Source organism: Melozone crissalis, unplaced genomic scaffold, assembly GCF_028551555.1.
Source record: "Melozone crissalis strain CALT ecotype California unplaced genomic scaffold, PUWL_Pcris_2 ptg000018l_1, whole genome shotgun sequence".
Classification (NCBI taxonomy): domain Eukaryota; kingdom Metazoa; phylum Chordata; class Aves; order Passeriformes; family Passerellidae; genus Melozone; species Melozone crissalis.
The window spans coordinates 42,542,986-42,557,339 of NW_026535796.1; the positions used below are offsets into that span (position 1 = coordinate 42,542,986).

Genomic DNA, 14,354 nt, shown 5'->3' on the forward strand with positions numbered 1-14,354 from the left:
CCCTCAAATCCTTCCATTCTAGGCCAAGGATTTTATCCGACCATATTTTTAATCCTCCTTGATTTCTCAAATAAACAGTGAAATGCAAACAGTTGGCCAGAGGGAAAACCTTCCAGTTACTGAAGGGGAAAAGAACAGAATATCCAGATGACTCATGGCTCTGTGAGTGAAGTAATGGCTGCATGTCCTAGCCTGGGATGCGGGTTTGTGGTCCGATGGCACATGGAGTGGATGCACTCAGGTTGTGACGTGTGTGAAAATGGCACTGGTAGGAACTCTCCTGTGATTTCCCAGAGACAAGTTGTTTGTTAAGATTGCTCAGTGGCAATTAACAAGACAGGAAGGACATGCACCAGGTGCAGCCAAACCCTCCTCTGGACACCAGCTAGGGCAAAAATGACAAAACCCTTCTGCTTCTGGAAGAGGTAGGTGCTGCAGAAAGAGCTGGAGAAGGAACTCTGGGGACAGTTTCTGAGGGCTGGAGACATATCTGTGTGAGGTACCTGGCGCCTGTGAAGTTTTGCTTTCCTCAGGCAGGTTATCATCTTCTGGATGATCATGCTCTGATGTTTGATGCTGTGATGGTTGATGCCCTTCTTCTTGGTGCCCCCTGCTCCCACTGACTGCTCTTTGCTGTGGGTACTCTCAGGTTTCTGACTTCCTTCTTATTTTTTTTTCTCTGGTCTACTGGTCACAAGAAGACAAAACACATAAATGCTAATGCAAGTGTCAGTACAAAGGCCTCTGCAGAGCCCGACTTGCCACCAATCCCTTGTACCTGCTGGGAATCAAACACTTCTAGGAAGTTGCCAGCAGTTACTCTCTGTCCTATATGTGAACCACTTGCAGGTGTGACAAAAATACAGGTTGTTTTGTCTGGATACTCAGTTCTTCCTCTCAGTCTCTCCATGGCAGGATTTCCTTACCTCTCCCAGTCCTTTCCATCCTTTCAGTGCTCCGGCTGCTGCTCTGTGGCTGTGCAGTGCAGGAGCAGCTCAGAGGAGCTGCAGGTCAGGGCTCCTCTCTGATGATTCCTGCTGGAGGGGAGGTGCCCACAGAGGTGGTGGGCAGTTTTTGGGGAGCCCTCACCCTCCTGAATATATGCACTGCCTGGGAGATACTGCTTTTGCTCTGTGAGTGAGTGGAGGGAGGAATGAGGGTCCACTAAAGGACCAAATCAAATCCCTCTTTAAGGCAGCAGCTATTGGGGAATTTTTTTTTTTCTACATCCTACCACTGCTTTCTGCTGCAGAAATACGATGGGATATGGTTTGTAGCCTGGAAGACAGCAGCAGGGCTTTGCCTGAACCCAGATCTTGGCAGATCAGTTGGCATTGGGAGATCAGCCAACCTTTTTCAGTTTTCTGGGACACTCTGGTTTGCCCATGTGATTAAAATTTGCAGTGTGAGATAAACACAGATAGGAATTTATCCATTTCTAATTTGAACAATCCGATGGTGAGAAGACCAAGGAAGCTTCTTTGTTTGTGGCTTCAGCTGTGCTGGGAGTCAAGGCTCGTCCCACATTTGAGGAATCTGCCTTTTTTAGGCTGGGGCTGTTGCTTGGGAAATGGCTGTATTCTCCCTGCAGGCAGATCGATACATTTCAGCTCACTGCACTGCAAGTAACTTTTCATCATACATTAAGAACGAGGAAAATAAAAGCCAAGATGGATGTTATTTTGGTTTTGCTTTTATTTTGAATTATTTATTAAGAAGTCACTGCTGTCTTCCTTCTCATCGGGAGACAAAATGCCTTTCTCTTTAATGATTTTTTCCTAGTAAAAAAAGAAGCAAGGTCTTCCCAGTTTTATTTCCCTCACTCGCTTCTTGGCTGAAGTGTAAATATGGGGTCTCCACCACATGGCAAGATCCCAGTGCAGGCAAAGTCCCCCCTGATGCTGGAGGAGTCTCACCTCATGGTACATTTCTGACCAGTTTTATTATATTATAGCAGCTGTTATGTGTGCTAGGAGTAGTTGCTGGCACATAAGCAGAGGGTTATAAGTAAACCACAGAATAGCTGAACTGTAAGTTTAATTATTTACTGAACAGCTAATAGAAATACTAATTCTTTTCAAATGAATTCTTAATAAAATATGTTATGGGGCAAAAATTCTGCCACTGGTTCCACTATTAATATGAGCTTCTGTACTCCAATTAATAATCCATTTTGATGTTTTTGTTCCTAAATCCAGGTTATTCTGAAGGGAAGGATAAAGAAACTGGCCACCAAGATGGTAATCACTAGTGGAAATGAAGAAGATAAAGGCAGTCAAGAAAAGGAAAGCAAAGAAGAAACCATCTTGGCAATGCTTGGAATTATTGGGACAATTCTGAACCTCATTGTGATCATTTTTGTGTATATTTATACAACGTTGTAAACTAGAAGGCATGCAAATAGACCAGATAAAACGGCCATTAAGAGTGACAACAAACATTGCTGACTATTGACAAGTTCTTTAATCAGAATTGACTCTGTATTATATTAACACATCATAAAAGCACTGCCTGAAGGCAGCGAAGACTGAAGCACAATTAATTTAACAAGACTTTTTCACACAGTAATAAGCTTAACTCTTCTTCCTGCCCTCTCCCTTTCGGTTTGATTTTCAGTTTGGGGGAGAATGACTGCAGTTATATAAGTTGTAGCTTTGAAGAAATCCACCAGGGATATGTTGTTTTAAAACAATAAAAAAAAAAAAAAAGGAAAAGAAAATAAAATACAAGAAAGGAAAAAAAAAAAGGAAAAGAAAGAAACTGTAAACTATATATAATTAGAAATGTTAGAAATGTATGCTGTATACCCGCAAAGATTGAACTCAAAGATAGCTTCATAGCACAGATCACGTGTCTGTTAGGTCAAATGGTTTTTTCTCTTGGTTTTTGCTTTTACTTACATTGAATCTGACAAGCTTTTTATTTAGAATGAACATATGGTGCAATCATGAAAAAAACAATTCTGTTGAGCAAGGTCTGCCTAAACCTGATAAAATGTTGGGAGAAATACATTACATGGTTATTTTTCCTTTCTCATTTGCTTAACATCTGTGTCTGTTCATACCAATGTTTATAAATATATATTTTTAATAAATGTGCTATATTTTTAGCATGAACCAAATATTTGGAGACACTTGTATTCATGCAGCTAAATTTTGTTTGATTAAGTGCCCCTTTTGACAATGGATGTTATTTTCCTCGGCAATTATACAGCAGTCTTGTTTGCAGCCCTCTCACTGAGGTCTGAAGCAAGCTCACATCATGCTCACATGCATGACTTGAAGTTGGAATGTCAGCTGAAAAGCATTGCTGCTTAATATGGGAAATAGCAAAACATTGTAAGGTGACCTTTGGAGACTGGTTGCAGAAAGAAGGCTCTATTTATAGTTAAAAAAAGAAAAAGCAAATGAAAGGAACACTGAGGCATCTCACAAAATATTGCAAAATTCATAGAATTTATGGCTTTCAGTATCTGGTCACGCTCTCTAAGTACTTGTGCTGAGAGAAGTGAGCAGAGGTTTATACAGTTGAAAAGAGAAATTTACAGAGCCTAAAGTGAGGGGCTGAAGTGAAATCCAGACTGTAAATACAGAGTGTATTTTAAATGTGAGGATCATTAACTCTTTATGCTTCTCTGACATGTGCTTTAACTGAATTGGTGCAGTGAAATTCTCTGACTTGTGTTTTTGACAGGAATGTACAATGATGATGATCACCATTTTTCTTCAGAGTTCAGTACCTATAAATATACAAAGCATTAAAAATATGAGACTTCAATTCTGCCTCAAGCTGCCTAAGTACATTGCCTACTAACTCTGATATATCCTCTTAAAAACCAGGTCAATTAATTGTTTACTGACTTGTGGTTTGGCTTGCATCCTCAGATGCACAAGGAGGATTGGTATTGAAGTAAGCTACAGCTGTGAAAATTTTCACCTTAGAGTCTTATTAATTTTAGTGATCAGACCTGTCCCTCTGGAATCAATAATGACTTTTTCACCATTTTCCAGGGTCTAGGAATGATCTCAAAAATAGAGCATTTCAGTGCAGGATATAAAAGAAAGCCTGGAAAGTCCCGAGGGGCACCTCTTATAAACAGAGGTGTTTAGTCTCTTATGGTATCATACAGTCAATAACAACAACCATTAAGAGTAGAAAAAAAGGTCAGTAAATAAATTACAATGAAATCCAATATGAAGGCTGAAGGAAAGCAAAGCAAAAATAATCTCATGTTAATGAAAACATGACAGGGTGAGAGAGGTGAGAAAATGAGCAGAGATTTGAAGCAGAAAACAGCAGAGAAAGGCAGTGCCATGCATGCCAGCATGGCTGAGGAAACATTTGTGTTTGCACAGTGCTGGTAGTGCTGCAGCTCTCAGGGAGGACAAGAAACAGCAGTGGTGCAGGACAGTGTAGCTCAGTGAAGGTGATCTTGTTTTTTAATTTATACCTATTTATTGATAATTCTAAGGAATCAGCAAACTCTGCTTTTGATCCTGATGGCTACAATATATTTCACTCCAATAGGCATTTTTTTCTTCTGTTTAAACTACTGCTGCTCACAGCCTGTAGCTCTGAGCACCTGCACATGCTCCAGCACCAGTGGAACCTCATCCAGCCCCTTCCCTGCCAGGATCTACTCTGCAGATGTTTCTCTTGAACTTCTCCTTTTCCAGCAAACACCACAGCAATCTGCCGAAGGCTCATGCCCATCTTCTAGAGGGGCATCCTCTGAATCAAAAGTCTCATGTTAGATGTCTTTGCCTCCCTCTGCCTCAAATGGTAATATATCTTCTTGGGGGCAGGAAGATGCTTAATGAATGAAATTTCATGAGGGGTTCTACTATTACTACAAATTAAATTGGAAAACAGCATAGGACACCTCACCCACTGAAGCAAAGTAGGAGCTTTTGCTGCTCAGCACAGCTGCACTTATTGAGACCTGGGCCAGCACCTCCAGCAAGTCAGGTGTGGCAAACAGCCCAAATAAGCTGAAATGGTGAATCAAGGGCCCAAGGAATCCATGCTTTCTCTGCTGTGCTTTGCCTGTTAGTCCTGATGGAGGCAGTTTGTCCAGGTGCACCATCACCCCTCACCAGCAGCAGCTGTGTGCAGTGTGCTTTGCCACAGGACTTCTATTCCTCTAAAAGAGGAAGAAAGGTTTATCCCATTCCATAAAAAGTTTAACATTTAATATTTTAATTTTACAGGTTTCTGTTCACAGATAGTTCTAGAAATATCCCGGGGCAATTTCTTCTTAAGTAGATTCATTAAGTATTCATTTAAATAAAAATGAAGAGTTTCCTTTGAGGGCAATTTCTTTACCTTTTATTTGATATTCATGAACAGTGATAGGGGAAAAGTATGTTTTCAAGAATGACAGTGGGAGAGGAATATTTTATACAAGGATCTGAAGGTGTGCCTACCCAGGCAGCTGTGGGCAGGCCTGCTCTTGGCTCAGTGACAGCTGGAGCCAAATTACCCTCATGCTTTTTTTATGTGAGCAGTTTCCAGCATGCACCTATAAGAAATATTCGACTAGGTAATATAAATGTCATGGATACCTTATAGTCAGCAACTGCTCTATAAACAGTTGAATAAAACTTCTCATTACAAGAGTTGAATGGTAAATCTGCTTTGGCAAGGAAAAATCCAACAGTCTCATTTTTGGCTTGACTTGTATGTAATGCAAACAGTTTCCAAAGTAAATTTTAAAAAATTAAGTATTAGTCCATTAGTGACAGGATCTTTCATCTTTGCTTTTGAGTAGAAGGAAATTAATATCCAATATCATAATAAGATATTAAAGCATCACCTTTTGCATCAGGCAACTAAGAATATGATTATCCTATGTAGTTTGATGGTCTGTATCATGGGAATGAAAAATATTTTCATGAGGTGACAGAAAGATGACACTGTCCCCATTATTATCTGTTGTGTTGGCTGGTGGATACAGAAAGACTTTCAAGAAGGGAGAAGATAAAACTGTTTATTATGCACACAACAGGATTAGGAGAAAGAAAACAGACAGGTTACTGCCCTCCAATCTGGTTCCTACAACTGCACTGAAAACTCAACATCTTGGGAACCACCACATCTTTATAGAGGAATGTATCACCCTGTGTGTTGGCTCTCAGGGCAGCCCTTGCAGTTCTTACCTTCTGCTCCTTCCACCTGCACTCTGCAGCAGTGTGTGGCTCATTGTGCCTGAGGAGAGCTTGAACACAAACACAGCCTGGCAGCCTCTGGAAGCAGTTGTTTTGTTTTACTGAGATGTAGCAATTTACTATGGGCCTGAGTTTTATGATTTTAAGGACAGTCATCATCATGTTACTGTCTAATAATCCAGAGGATACTTCACTCTGTGAATGCCCAGATAAATCCCACCTCTGGCCTACAGGTAAAATTTTGATTCAGTGGGTATCAAAATACAAAAGAAAACTTCAATTACATCACAACCAAACTTCAATCATTGCTTAATGTGTCTTATACTTCCATTAATCTATACACTGAAGCTCACCCCAAATGCCCCAAGATCTCATCTGTGTCAAGAGGTGTCATCTCTTCTGAGTCAGAATTACCATTTCTGTGTGAATTATGGCATATGCAGAGAACTTGGCTCATAGAGGGAAATGATAAACATTAACTGAATTAGAACTACAGGGAGGCAGCACTGCAGAATTTACTAATTAGTTTGAGGTCTAGCTGGAGTACTTTGTTTCTGGATAACCAATATTTTGGAGAAAAAATATTATTGTTCCTTGGAAATTTTGTGGAAGAAATATGCCTAATTGAAAGAAAGAACCTCATTGAAAATATTTCAGCAGCAGTCCTCCAAAGAAAACACTGACCAGGACTCTGAGTGTCTTGCTTCCCAAGAGAAGTGTTTGGCAGCCCAGGAACACAGTGCACATAAATGTAAGCACCTCTTGTTTACTGAGAGGCTTTGTTTTCTCTGAAACAGAATGCACAGATTTACAAAGATTTACAAATTTATGAAATAGTGCATAATGCAACATCAACAAATAAAAAATCTGTTTACCTTTATTTCCAGCAGATGTGCTGCAGACCCTGCACTGCTTCCATGCCTGGCTGTGTGTTTTGGAGGCTCATCCCAGAAGATCTTATAAACTTGGTACAGCTTTCTTTCCCCACCACTGATCCAAGAGAAACAAAACCTATTATTCAGTGTGGAAACCTCCACACCAGACTGAAATCCCACATGCTTCCCTATGCATTTATCTGCATATGAACCATCTGGTGTCCAATAAGACTTTCCTTGTCTCAGGCATTAGGTTTGCTTATCTGCATTTCACCTGGGGGCTCAGGCTGTGAAAGGCAATTTGTAGAGCTGAAAGCACCCAACTGTTCCCAATGATCAGCTGTACATAATGGAGCTGTCACCTGGAGAGTGCCTGCTCACATGCATGACACACCACAGCCCATGCTCCTGGTGTGGTCTGACACTGACACAGCCTCTGTGACACCCAGGGGTGGGGCTGGGCTCTAACTGGCCCACACAGCCCAAAAAGTGTTCTGTGCAAAAGCCTGGATCCCAAGTCAAGCTCTGTAGAGTGAAAGCACATCCTGCCTTGTTGATGGAAAGGCGCTTTGCTATCCCCACTGGGACCCTTTCTTCTGCAACCAGTCCCAGGTCAGCTGAAGGTGACCCATGCACCGCCCTGAGCCTCTTGTGGCAGCTGCAGAACCTTTTCCCCCTGAGGGAAATAAACAGCTCTGGACTTTCCCAGTCTCCTAGAACAGGGAACCATGTCACTCTTGCAGGGCAGGAACAGCATCAGGAGCATCCATTTCTGGCTGACAATGACAAGGCCACCTGCCTAGGGCACTGATGGAACCCTTTTCCCACCCATCATTCCTCACAGTCTGGCAAATGCAAGTTCATTTCCTACACTCCAGGTTCTTCTCCACAGACCCAGTCACCATTCAGACTGAGGCAGACTTCTTTTATGATGCTGAGACTTTTGTTAAACTCAAATGGCTCCCGAAGCCAAGTCTTCAGGAACATATTAAATGTCATGATACTTTCATTTGGCCTTGATATCAAGAAGCTGTCACCATAACAAGCCTTGGGTGTTGTCAGTCTCTGCCATCAGGGTGTTAAGGGACAAGCAAGGGACACCATGTGGGAGCCACAGGCAGCCGGAGGTTAATGCACTGTGGCTGCTTTCCCCAACACTTCCCTTCTTGAGGAGCAGTGCTGTTATGGGGGATTGATATTGGTGGTGGGTAAATGTAATAAAATATTTGTGCAGCAGAGTGTGATTTCTCACCTTTATTTCCTGCAAACTTGATGGTAACGTCTTTATAAATAATTCTGGCTTTGTCAATTTAAAATATGGATTAAAATTTACTATATATGTTTTCAAATTTTAATGTGCTGCTTCTTTTTCCCCCCCTACCAAAGAATTCAATTTTAGTTTTGCAGATGCTATTCTTTTTTCTGTAATAATGATAGCTAATGCAAAAGCATTGGTGCTGGATGCCAAAGAAAGGAATGAAGATTATATTGTCAGTTTTAAATTATTCTTTCTTGTGAGCAGGAAAAGCTAGTCAGTGGTTTTCTTTGCATCCAGTGCACATAGTTAGCAGTGTTTTTATAATTTGATACCATTATTTCTGGAATTCTGTGGAACAAAGTTCCATCACTTAGAGCAGTGCATATTCAGACAAATGTCAGCAAACTGAGAAGTATTTGAAATGTTTGCATTAGCTAAAAGAAAACCATGTCAGACATATACATTTTCAGCAGATTCAAACTCAAAGTGAGACCACACAAGTATCATTCTTGCACCCCTGCTGACATTGTATAATACACACCAGGACATAATTTAGAAGCTCACTCTGCTGAGACTATTCATGTACATAACTCAGATTAAGGGGCTAAGTTCCTTTACAGTTAATATGAATATGAATATGTATTTGCAGGTTTGGGGCATTAGTTGATAGTTAGCTGGCAATTCAGCTCTAGCAAAGATACAGCTAATCAGACAGGGAAAAATAAGAAATTTCCAATGAGATATTTCTCTTTGTCTCATTGACCTTATTTTTAGCTGATATTTTTCAGACTGTGTCATTGATGAGAATGATGCTAAAGCCTTCCTAACCAATGAAAGAATATACACCATAGAGGAATATGAAATCTACATTTTCCAGCAGAAATTAAGCATTTCCCTGAATGGCTTTAAAAAATCTCAGTGCTGAATGTTTTACATTTTCCTTTCTGTTTCACTGTCAGCCAACACACTATTTCTATTTGATTGTATAATAATATTTATGTACGGTTTCACTGAGCTGTGCAAACACCAGCAAATGGATTTTGCATCCTTTGTTGCTTTTTAAGTTTTATAAGCCTCTTTCCAGTACATACCCATCTCCTGTTTTAAAGATGACAAGGAGAAATATATCACATCCAAAAGTACCACTCAATTATGCAAACCTCACTACAAGCTTAGATTGAAAGTGTATGACCATTTACCCAAAACAGGGGTGTTATTTCTTGAGACTGTTCATATGGCCCCAGAGACCCTGATATGGTGCTACATACAATATTAGATTCTTTTTGTTTTAGAAGAAAAAGAGTCCAGCTGTGAAACTCCTTGAAACAGTGCATTGCAGTGTGTTTGCAATTTACAGAGTAAGGCAAAAATTCTGATGAGCACAGACAGTGCTCAGCTCCTGGCTGACCTTCTCCCATGGGGCAGCAGCCCTTGGTGCACCCTGACAGACCAAGTGTTCAGTGCCCTCTACACTCAATGAAAGGCAATAATAGTCAAGTCATTAACATCCCAAAATTTGAAATGTCACCATTTTCTGTGTGGTTTCATTGGTTTAGAGAAAAAAACCACTATCAAGCAGCAGCCAGTGATTTCTTAAAGGGCTCCTGAATGTCTCTTCCCAAAATACATCTTTTTAGAGAAGTGGCTCTCAGGAGCTGTGAGGGGGCCTTGGCAGCACCTGGTGCCATCCTCATCCCCAAAATTCACCACTGCTTTGACTCAAGTGGCCTGAAAAGGCACCTTCCAAAATGGGACCATGCAACTCCCCAGAGGATTTGTGTGATGCTGCAATCCCTTACTCTCCATGTTTTCCTGTAGGTGCATTTTCCAATAGAATAGAATAGCATAGCATAGAATAGAATAGAATAGAATAGAATAGAATAGAATACTTTAGTTGGAAGGGACCTACAACAATCATCTGGATTGTCCAAAAGCCAGAGCACATTACTAAGGGCACTGTCCAAATGTTTCTTAAATACTGACTGGTTTGGGATATCAACCACCTACATCTCTAGGAAGATGCATCTCTATTGCAGACCTATTCCTGACCACACTCTTGGTAAAGAAATGTTTCCTAATGCCATCTCTGGACACTATTCCCAGACCATATATCCCTGTGTCCCAGGGAGAAATGCTTAGTGCCTTCCTTTCTACTTTCCCTCCTCAGGAAGCTGTAGAAAACAATGAGATCCTCCCTCAGCTTCCTTTTCTAGAAACCAGACAATCACAAAGTCCCTATCCAGTCCTAACAGGAGCTGCCTCACTTCTTGGTAGAGTTTGAAAAGAGAGCAGATTTCTGTATCTGTATTCCTCAGAATCCTGCCACCTCCATGGACAGGGTGTGTGGGAGGACCACAGATGAAGGCCTGGGTATCCAGCTGAGAATTTTCCTCTCTAAAATTTGACTCTGTTTGGTTTAAAATTCTCAGATTGTTTAAGGATAATTTTTAAGTGTAGCTCAGCTTTTAAGAGTCACTCATATGAGTCCTACTTGAGTTGAGAGCACTTCCATTAAATGGTGGTGTAAGGATTGCAGTGATGGCATGTTTCATCCACAGAGCCTGGAGTGCTCACAAATTCTTCACGGAGTTGCTGGGATGTTCCCATAATTTCAGAGACCAAATGAGATACAAAACTAACAATCATAATAGAATCATAGGATGGTTTGGGTTGTAAAGTAATTTCATTCCAACTCCCCCTGCCACGGGCAGGGACACTTTTAACTAGAGCAGGTTGCTCAGAGCCCCATCCAACCTGGCCTTGAGCCTTTCCAGGAATGGATCATCCATAGCTTCTCTGAGCAACCTGTTCCACTTCTTTACCACTCTCACAGTAAAGAATTCCTTCCTATCTGATTTAAAACTTGCCCTTTTCAGTTTTCAGTTTTCACTTAGCTCCCCAGTCCCCACCCTGCTGTCCATCCACTCCAGAGGTGTGGGAAGAGAGGTTGCCATTGAAGATTGAGGGGAAAAAGTTGTTAAGTACCTCAGCCTTCTCCACATCCAGCATGGCTTATCAGGGGGATGGCACCTTATTTGACTTTCATTAGTAGAAGTTAATAATTTGAATTGATTCAAATATTTTTGCTTGTCTGAAAATAAAGGGTCTTTACAAAATTAGTGGCAAAAGTAGAATGATGCCATGAAACCTGAAGAGGATAAAGATCTCAGGTTATTAAAATATCACAATTAATACCAGCTGAAACCCACTTTTAGTTCTGAGACATCTCTACAATTGTCAAATGAGCTCAAAAATTTTGTATAACTTTTTTGTCATTTTGCAGAATGAAGTGAAAGGTCTGAAAACAGTGATCCTTGTGCTCCAATTCCACTGCCTGCAAACTAAATAAAGAAATCAATAGGCATGCAGAGTGTTCCTCCAGTAGTCCATGCTTGGTTTCCAGAAGGATGTACTGAAGTGTGGCTTAACAGTAAAACAGAATCTGACTGGTGCTTTCCAATATCCTTTCAGATCAGTAAGTTTTTATTTATAGTCATGTCCCCTGTGCAGAGGATGGATACTGTCCTTTCAACCACATGGTTTCCTCCTCCTGTGTGTCTTTTACTCATCAAGTCCTGCATGATTACATTGTTGATATGTCATTGCTGAGAAGTAGTTTTTGCAAAAGAAAATAAATAGTTAAATAGTCCAGTTGTAAAAATGAAACACATCTGTTTGTATCAATCAATTCAAGCTCCACAGACCAAAATGCATAGAATCCTATAAGAAAAAAATACTTTTTAGAAGCCATCATTTCCAGAGGAGTGGTAGAAGCAGAAGGATATACAGCACATACCCAAAGGCTCTTTGAAAACTACCTTGAAAATTATAATTTTATTATGTAAAAGTTAAATATATTAGTTCAATTCAGCATCTTTTCTTTGGTCAGATCATTTCCATTACATTCACACACACACAGGGTGGTGTTTCCCAGCTGTCAGTCCAGCCTTTGTTGAAGGTACATGACTCGAGCTGAAGGCAGATTCTAGCTCCCAGGTCTGAATCCAGCAGAGCATTTATATTCAGAATTCTGTCCAAGAAAGTGCATGGTCCTGTTGGCTTTCTGGGCTGCCCATAAGCCTGAAAGTCAGGATGTGCTTAAGTGCTTCACTGGAGCAGGGCAGAGTCCTGCAGCTGCACTGAAACACTCAGTCCATTTTGCTTTTCAGGGAGGTTATTACTGCTTGAAAGAGGTATTTCTCTGAAATAGAAGGGAACAAATGTCGCAGAGCACTCATTCATTTTCCTCTCAGTCCCTTTTCTTCTTTCTGCAACTCCCTTCTTGTTTCCTGGCTCATAACATCAGCCTTGTCCATTCCTTACAAAAAAAATTCTTAAATGGCCAGTTCTCTCTGCTTTATGTGCCTCAGATTTAAATTGAGAACCTCTTCCTTGCCCAAGGCTCTGTTTTATCTTCTGATCCCATTTCATCCACCAATGTCACCAGCTGTGCTGAGCATCACCATTGCCCACGCCCACATCAGCTGTGGGCTGTTCCTACTGTATACCTGCCATGCTTTGCCTTCCCTACCAGCTCTGCTCCTTCCCTCATTTAAAGCCTGCCAGAAATACATCACCACCACATGGTGACAATAGAGCTACCCCTCAGCAGAGCTGTTCTGGGAGCAAAAAGGGCTGGTGGGTGAGACCCAGTGCCAGGGCAGCTGCAGAGAGGACCCTGCAGTGGGGTGTGAGCTACCAGAACTGCTTGGACTGAGGTGCAGCCATCAGAGCCTGTGGTGAAGCACTGTGAGCCACAAAGGAAGATCACTGTACAGGAAACTGAATGCTGCAGTCAGTGCTGCATTGCAAAGGTATCTAAAATTCCTTCCTTACACACTTTGGCTAATGGAGAAAGAGCTGAGGGGTGGAGATGTCAGGGTCTCTTGTAATGAGGCCTCTGAGGTTTTTGATAAAGCTGCTTAGAAAAAAACCCCAGTTTATTGTCTGGCACAATCTCATTCTTCCTGCTAGTCCTACAGAACCAGTGATGGGGATCAAGCTGACTCCATGCTCACCCGGTCCCAGCTAATCTAACAGAACCTTTGCAGCAGTCTGTAACAAAGCTGAGGTGCTAATAATCTGCCTGTCAGTGATTCTGTCTGGGTTTTGAGCTTTTTTTGTTCCAGGGCATTGGAAAAGCCTGGAAGACAGAGCAGATCTGTGGTTGTCCTGGAGGTCTCATGTGCTCTGTTCCAGCAGATGTGGCTGTGCTGGTGGTGAGGATGAGGAGAGTGCTCCTCATGAAGGCAGCATGGCTCTGTGAGCACACACACCCTCCTCAGGATGACTAAGAGCAGGCCTCAAGGGAACATGGGAGAAAAAGCAGGGAAGCATGAATCATCCATGGAATGTCAGATTGCATGTGTCCTTTCGCAGAATGTAATTATTTTTATGCACATGTTTAATTAATTTTTCTTCCTGTTTCCTCTGATATTTGTTGTCATTCTCCTTGCTGGGTATAGCAACACACTCCTCACTGTCAATGACTGCTTTGGCTGTGGGAAACCCTAGAAATGAACGTGGCTGCCCTCAAAAGCAGACTGAGCTGGAGACAACAGCCTGAAGGTGTTCTGTTATGAAAATTACATGTTCTGCTGCACAACTCTGTCCTACACCTGTGTCTGGGGCCAAAGCTCATGGTCAGGGCAGAGGCAGAGATGTTTCAGCTTTGGGACTGGCTGTGCTGGCCCTGGCTGCAGAGAGACAGAATCCTGTGCCATGAGCCCCCTGCCCAGCAGGGCAGCCTGGGGAAGGAAGGGAGAACATTGGGGCCACAATTGAGATGCTGAGGAAGCCCCTGTGCCAAAGGAGCAAGGAGTGCTTGGGAAAACAAGAGGTACAGAACCAGCTTCTAGCAAGTGATCTCAGAGGAGGAGAGCTGGGGGTGTGATGTGGCAGCTGAAGAAGGGGCAATGGCAATTTCTCTGCTCTCCCTGTTCCTTCATTTCCACAGGAATAAACCTGAGGCAAAGGTTTAGGCTGGGAAGAAAGAAAAGTGTTTTGTCCAAAAAGAAAAAGCCAGTAGATTTATGCTTGCCATCAGGAGAAAGG

The 14,354-nt window shown here is 41.8% G+C and overlaps 1 protein-coding gene across 3 annotated transcripts in view; it reads left to right on the forward strand.

Annotated features, from left to right (window-relative positions):
* LOC128936249 (protein TUNAR) overlaps positions 1 to 3,121 on the forward strand; it is a 160,736-nt gene extending 157,615 nt beyond the window's left edge. For all 3 annotated transcript variants that reach the window (XM_054275023.1, XM_054275024.1, XM_054275025.1), the window contains one exon: positions 2,199 to 3,121. In XM_054275023.1, the coding sequence (XP_054130998.1) occupies positions 2,199 to 2,384 (186 nt within the window). In that variant the 3' untranslated portion in view covers positions 2,385 to 3,121. The remainder of the gene's footprint in view (positions 1 to 2,198) is intronic.
* Positions 3,122 to 14,354: the final 11,233 nt, after the last annotated feature.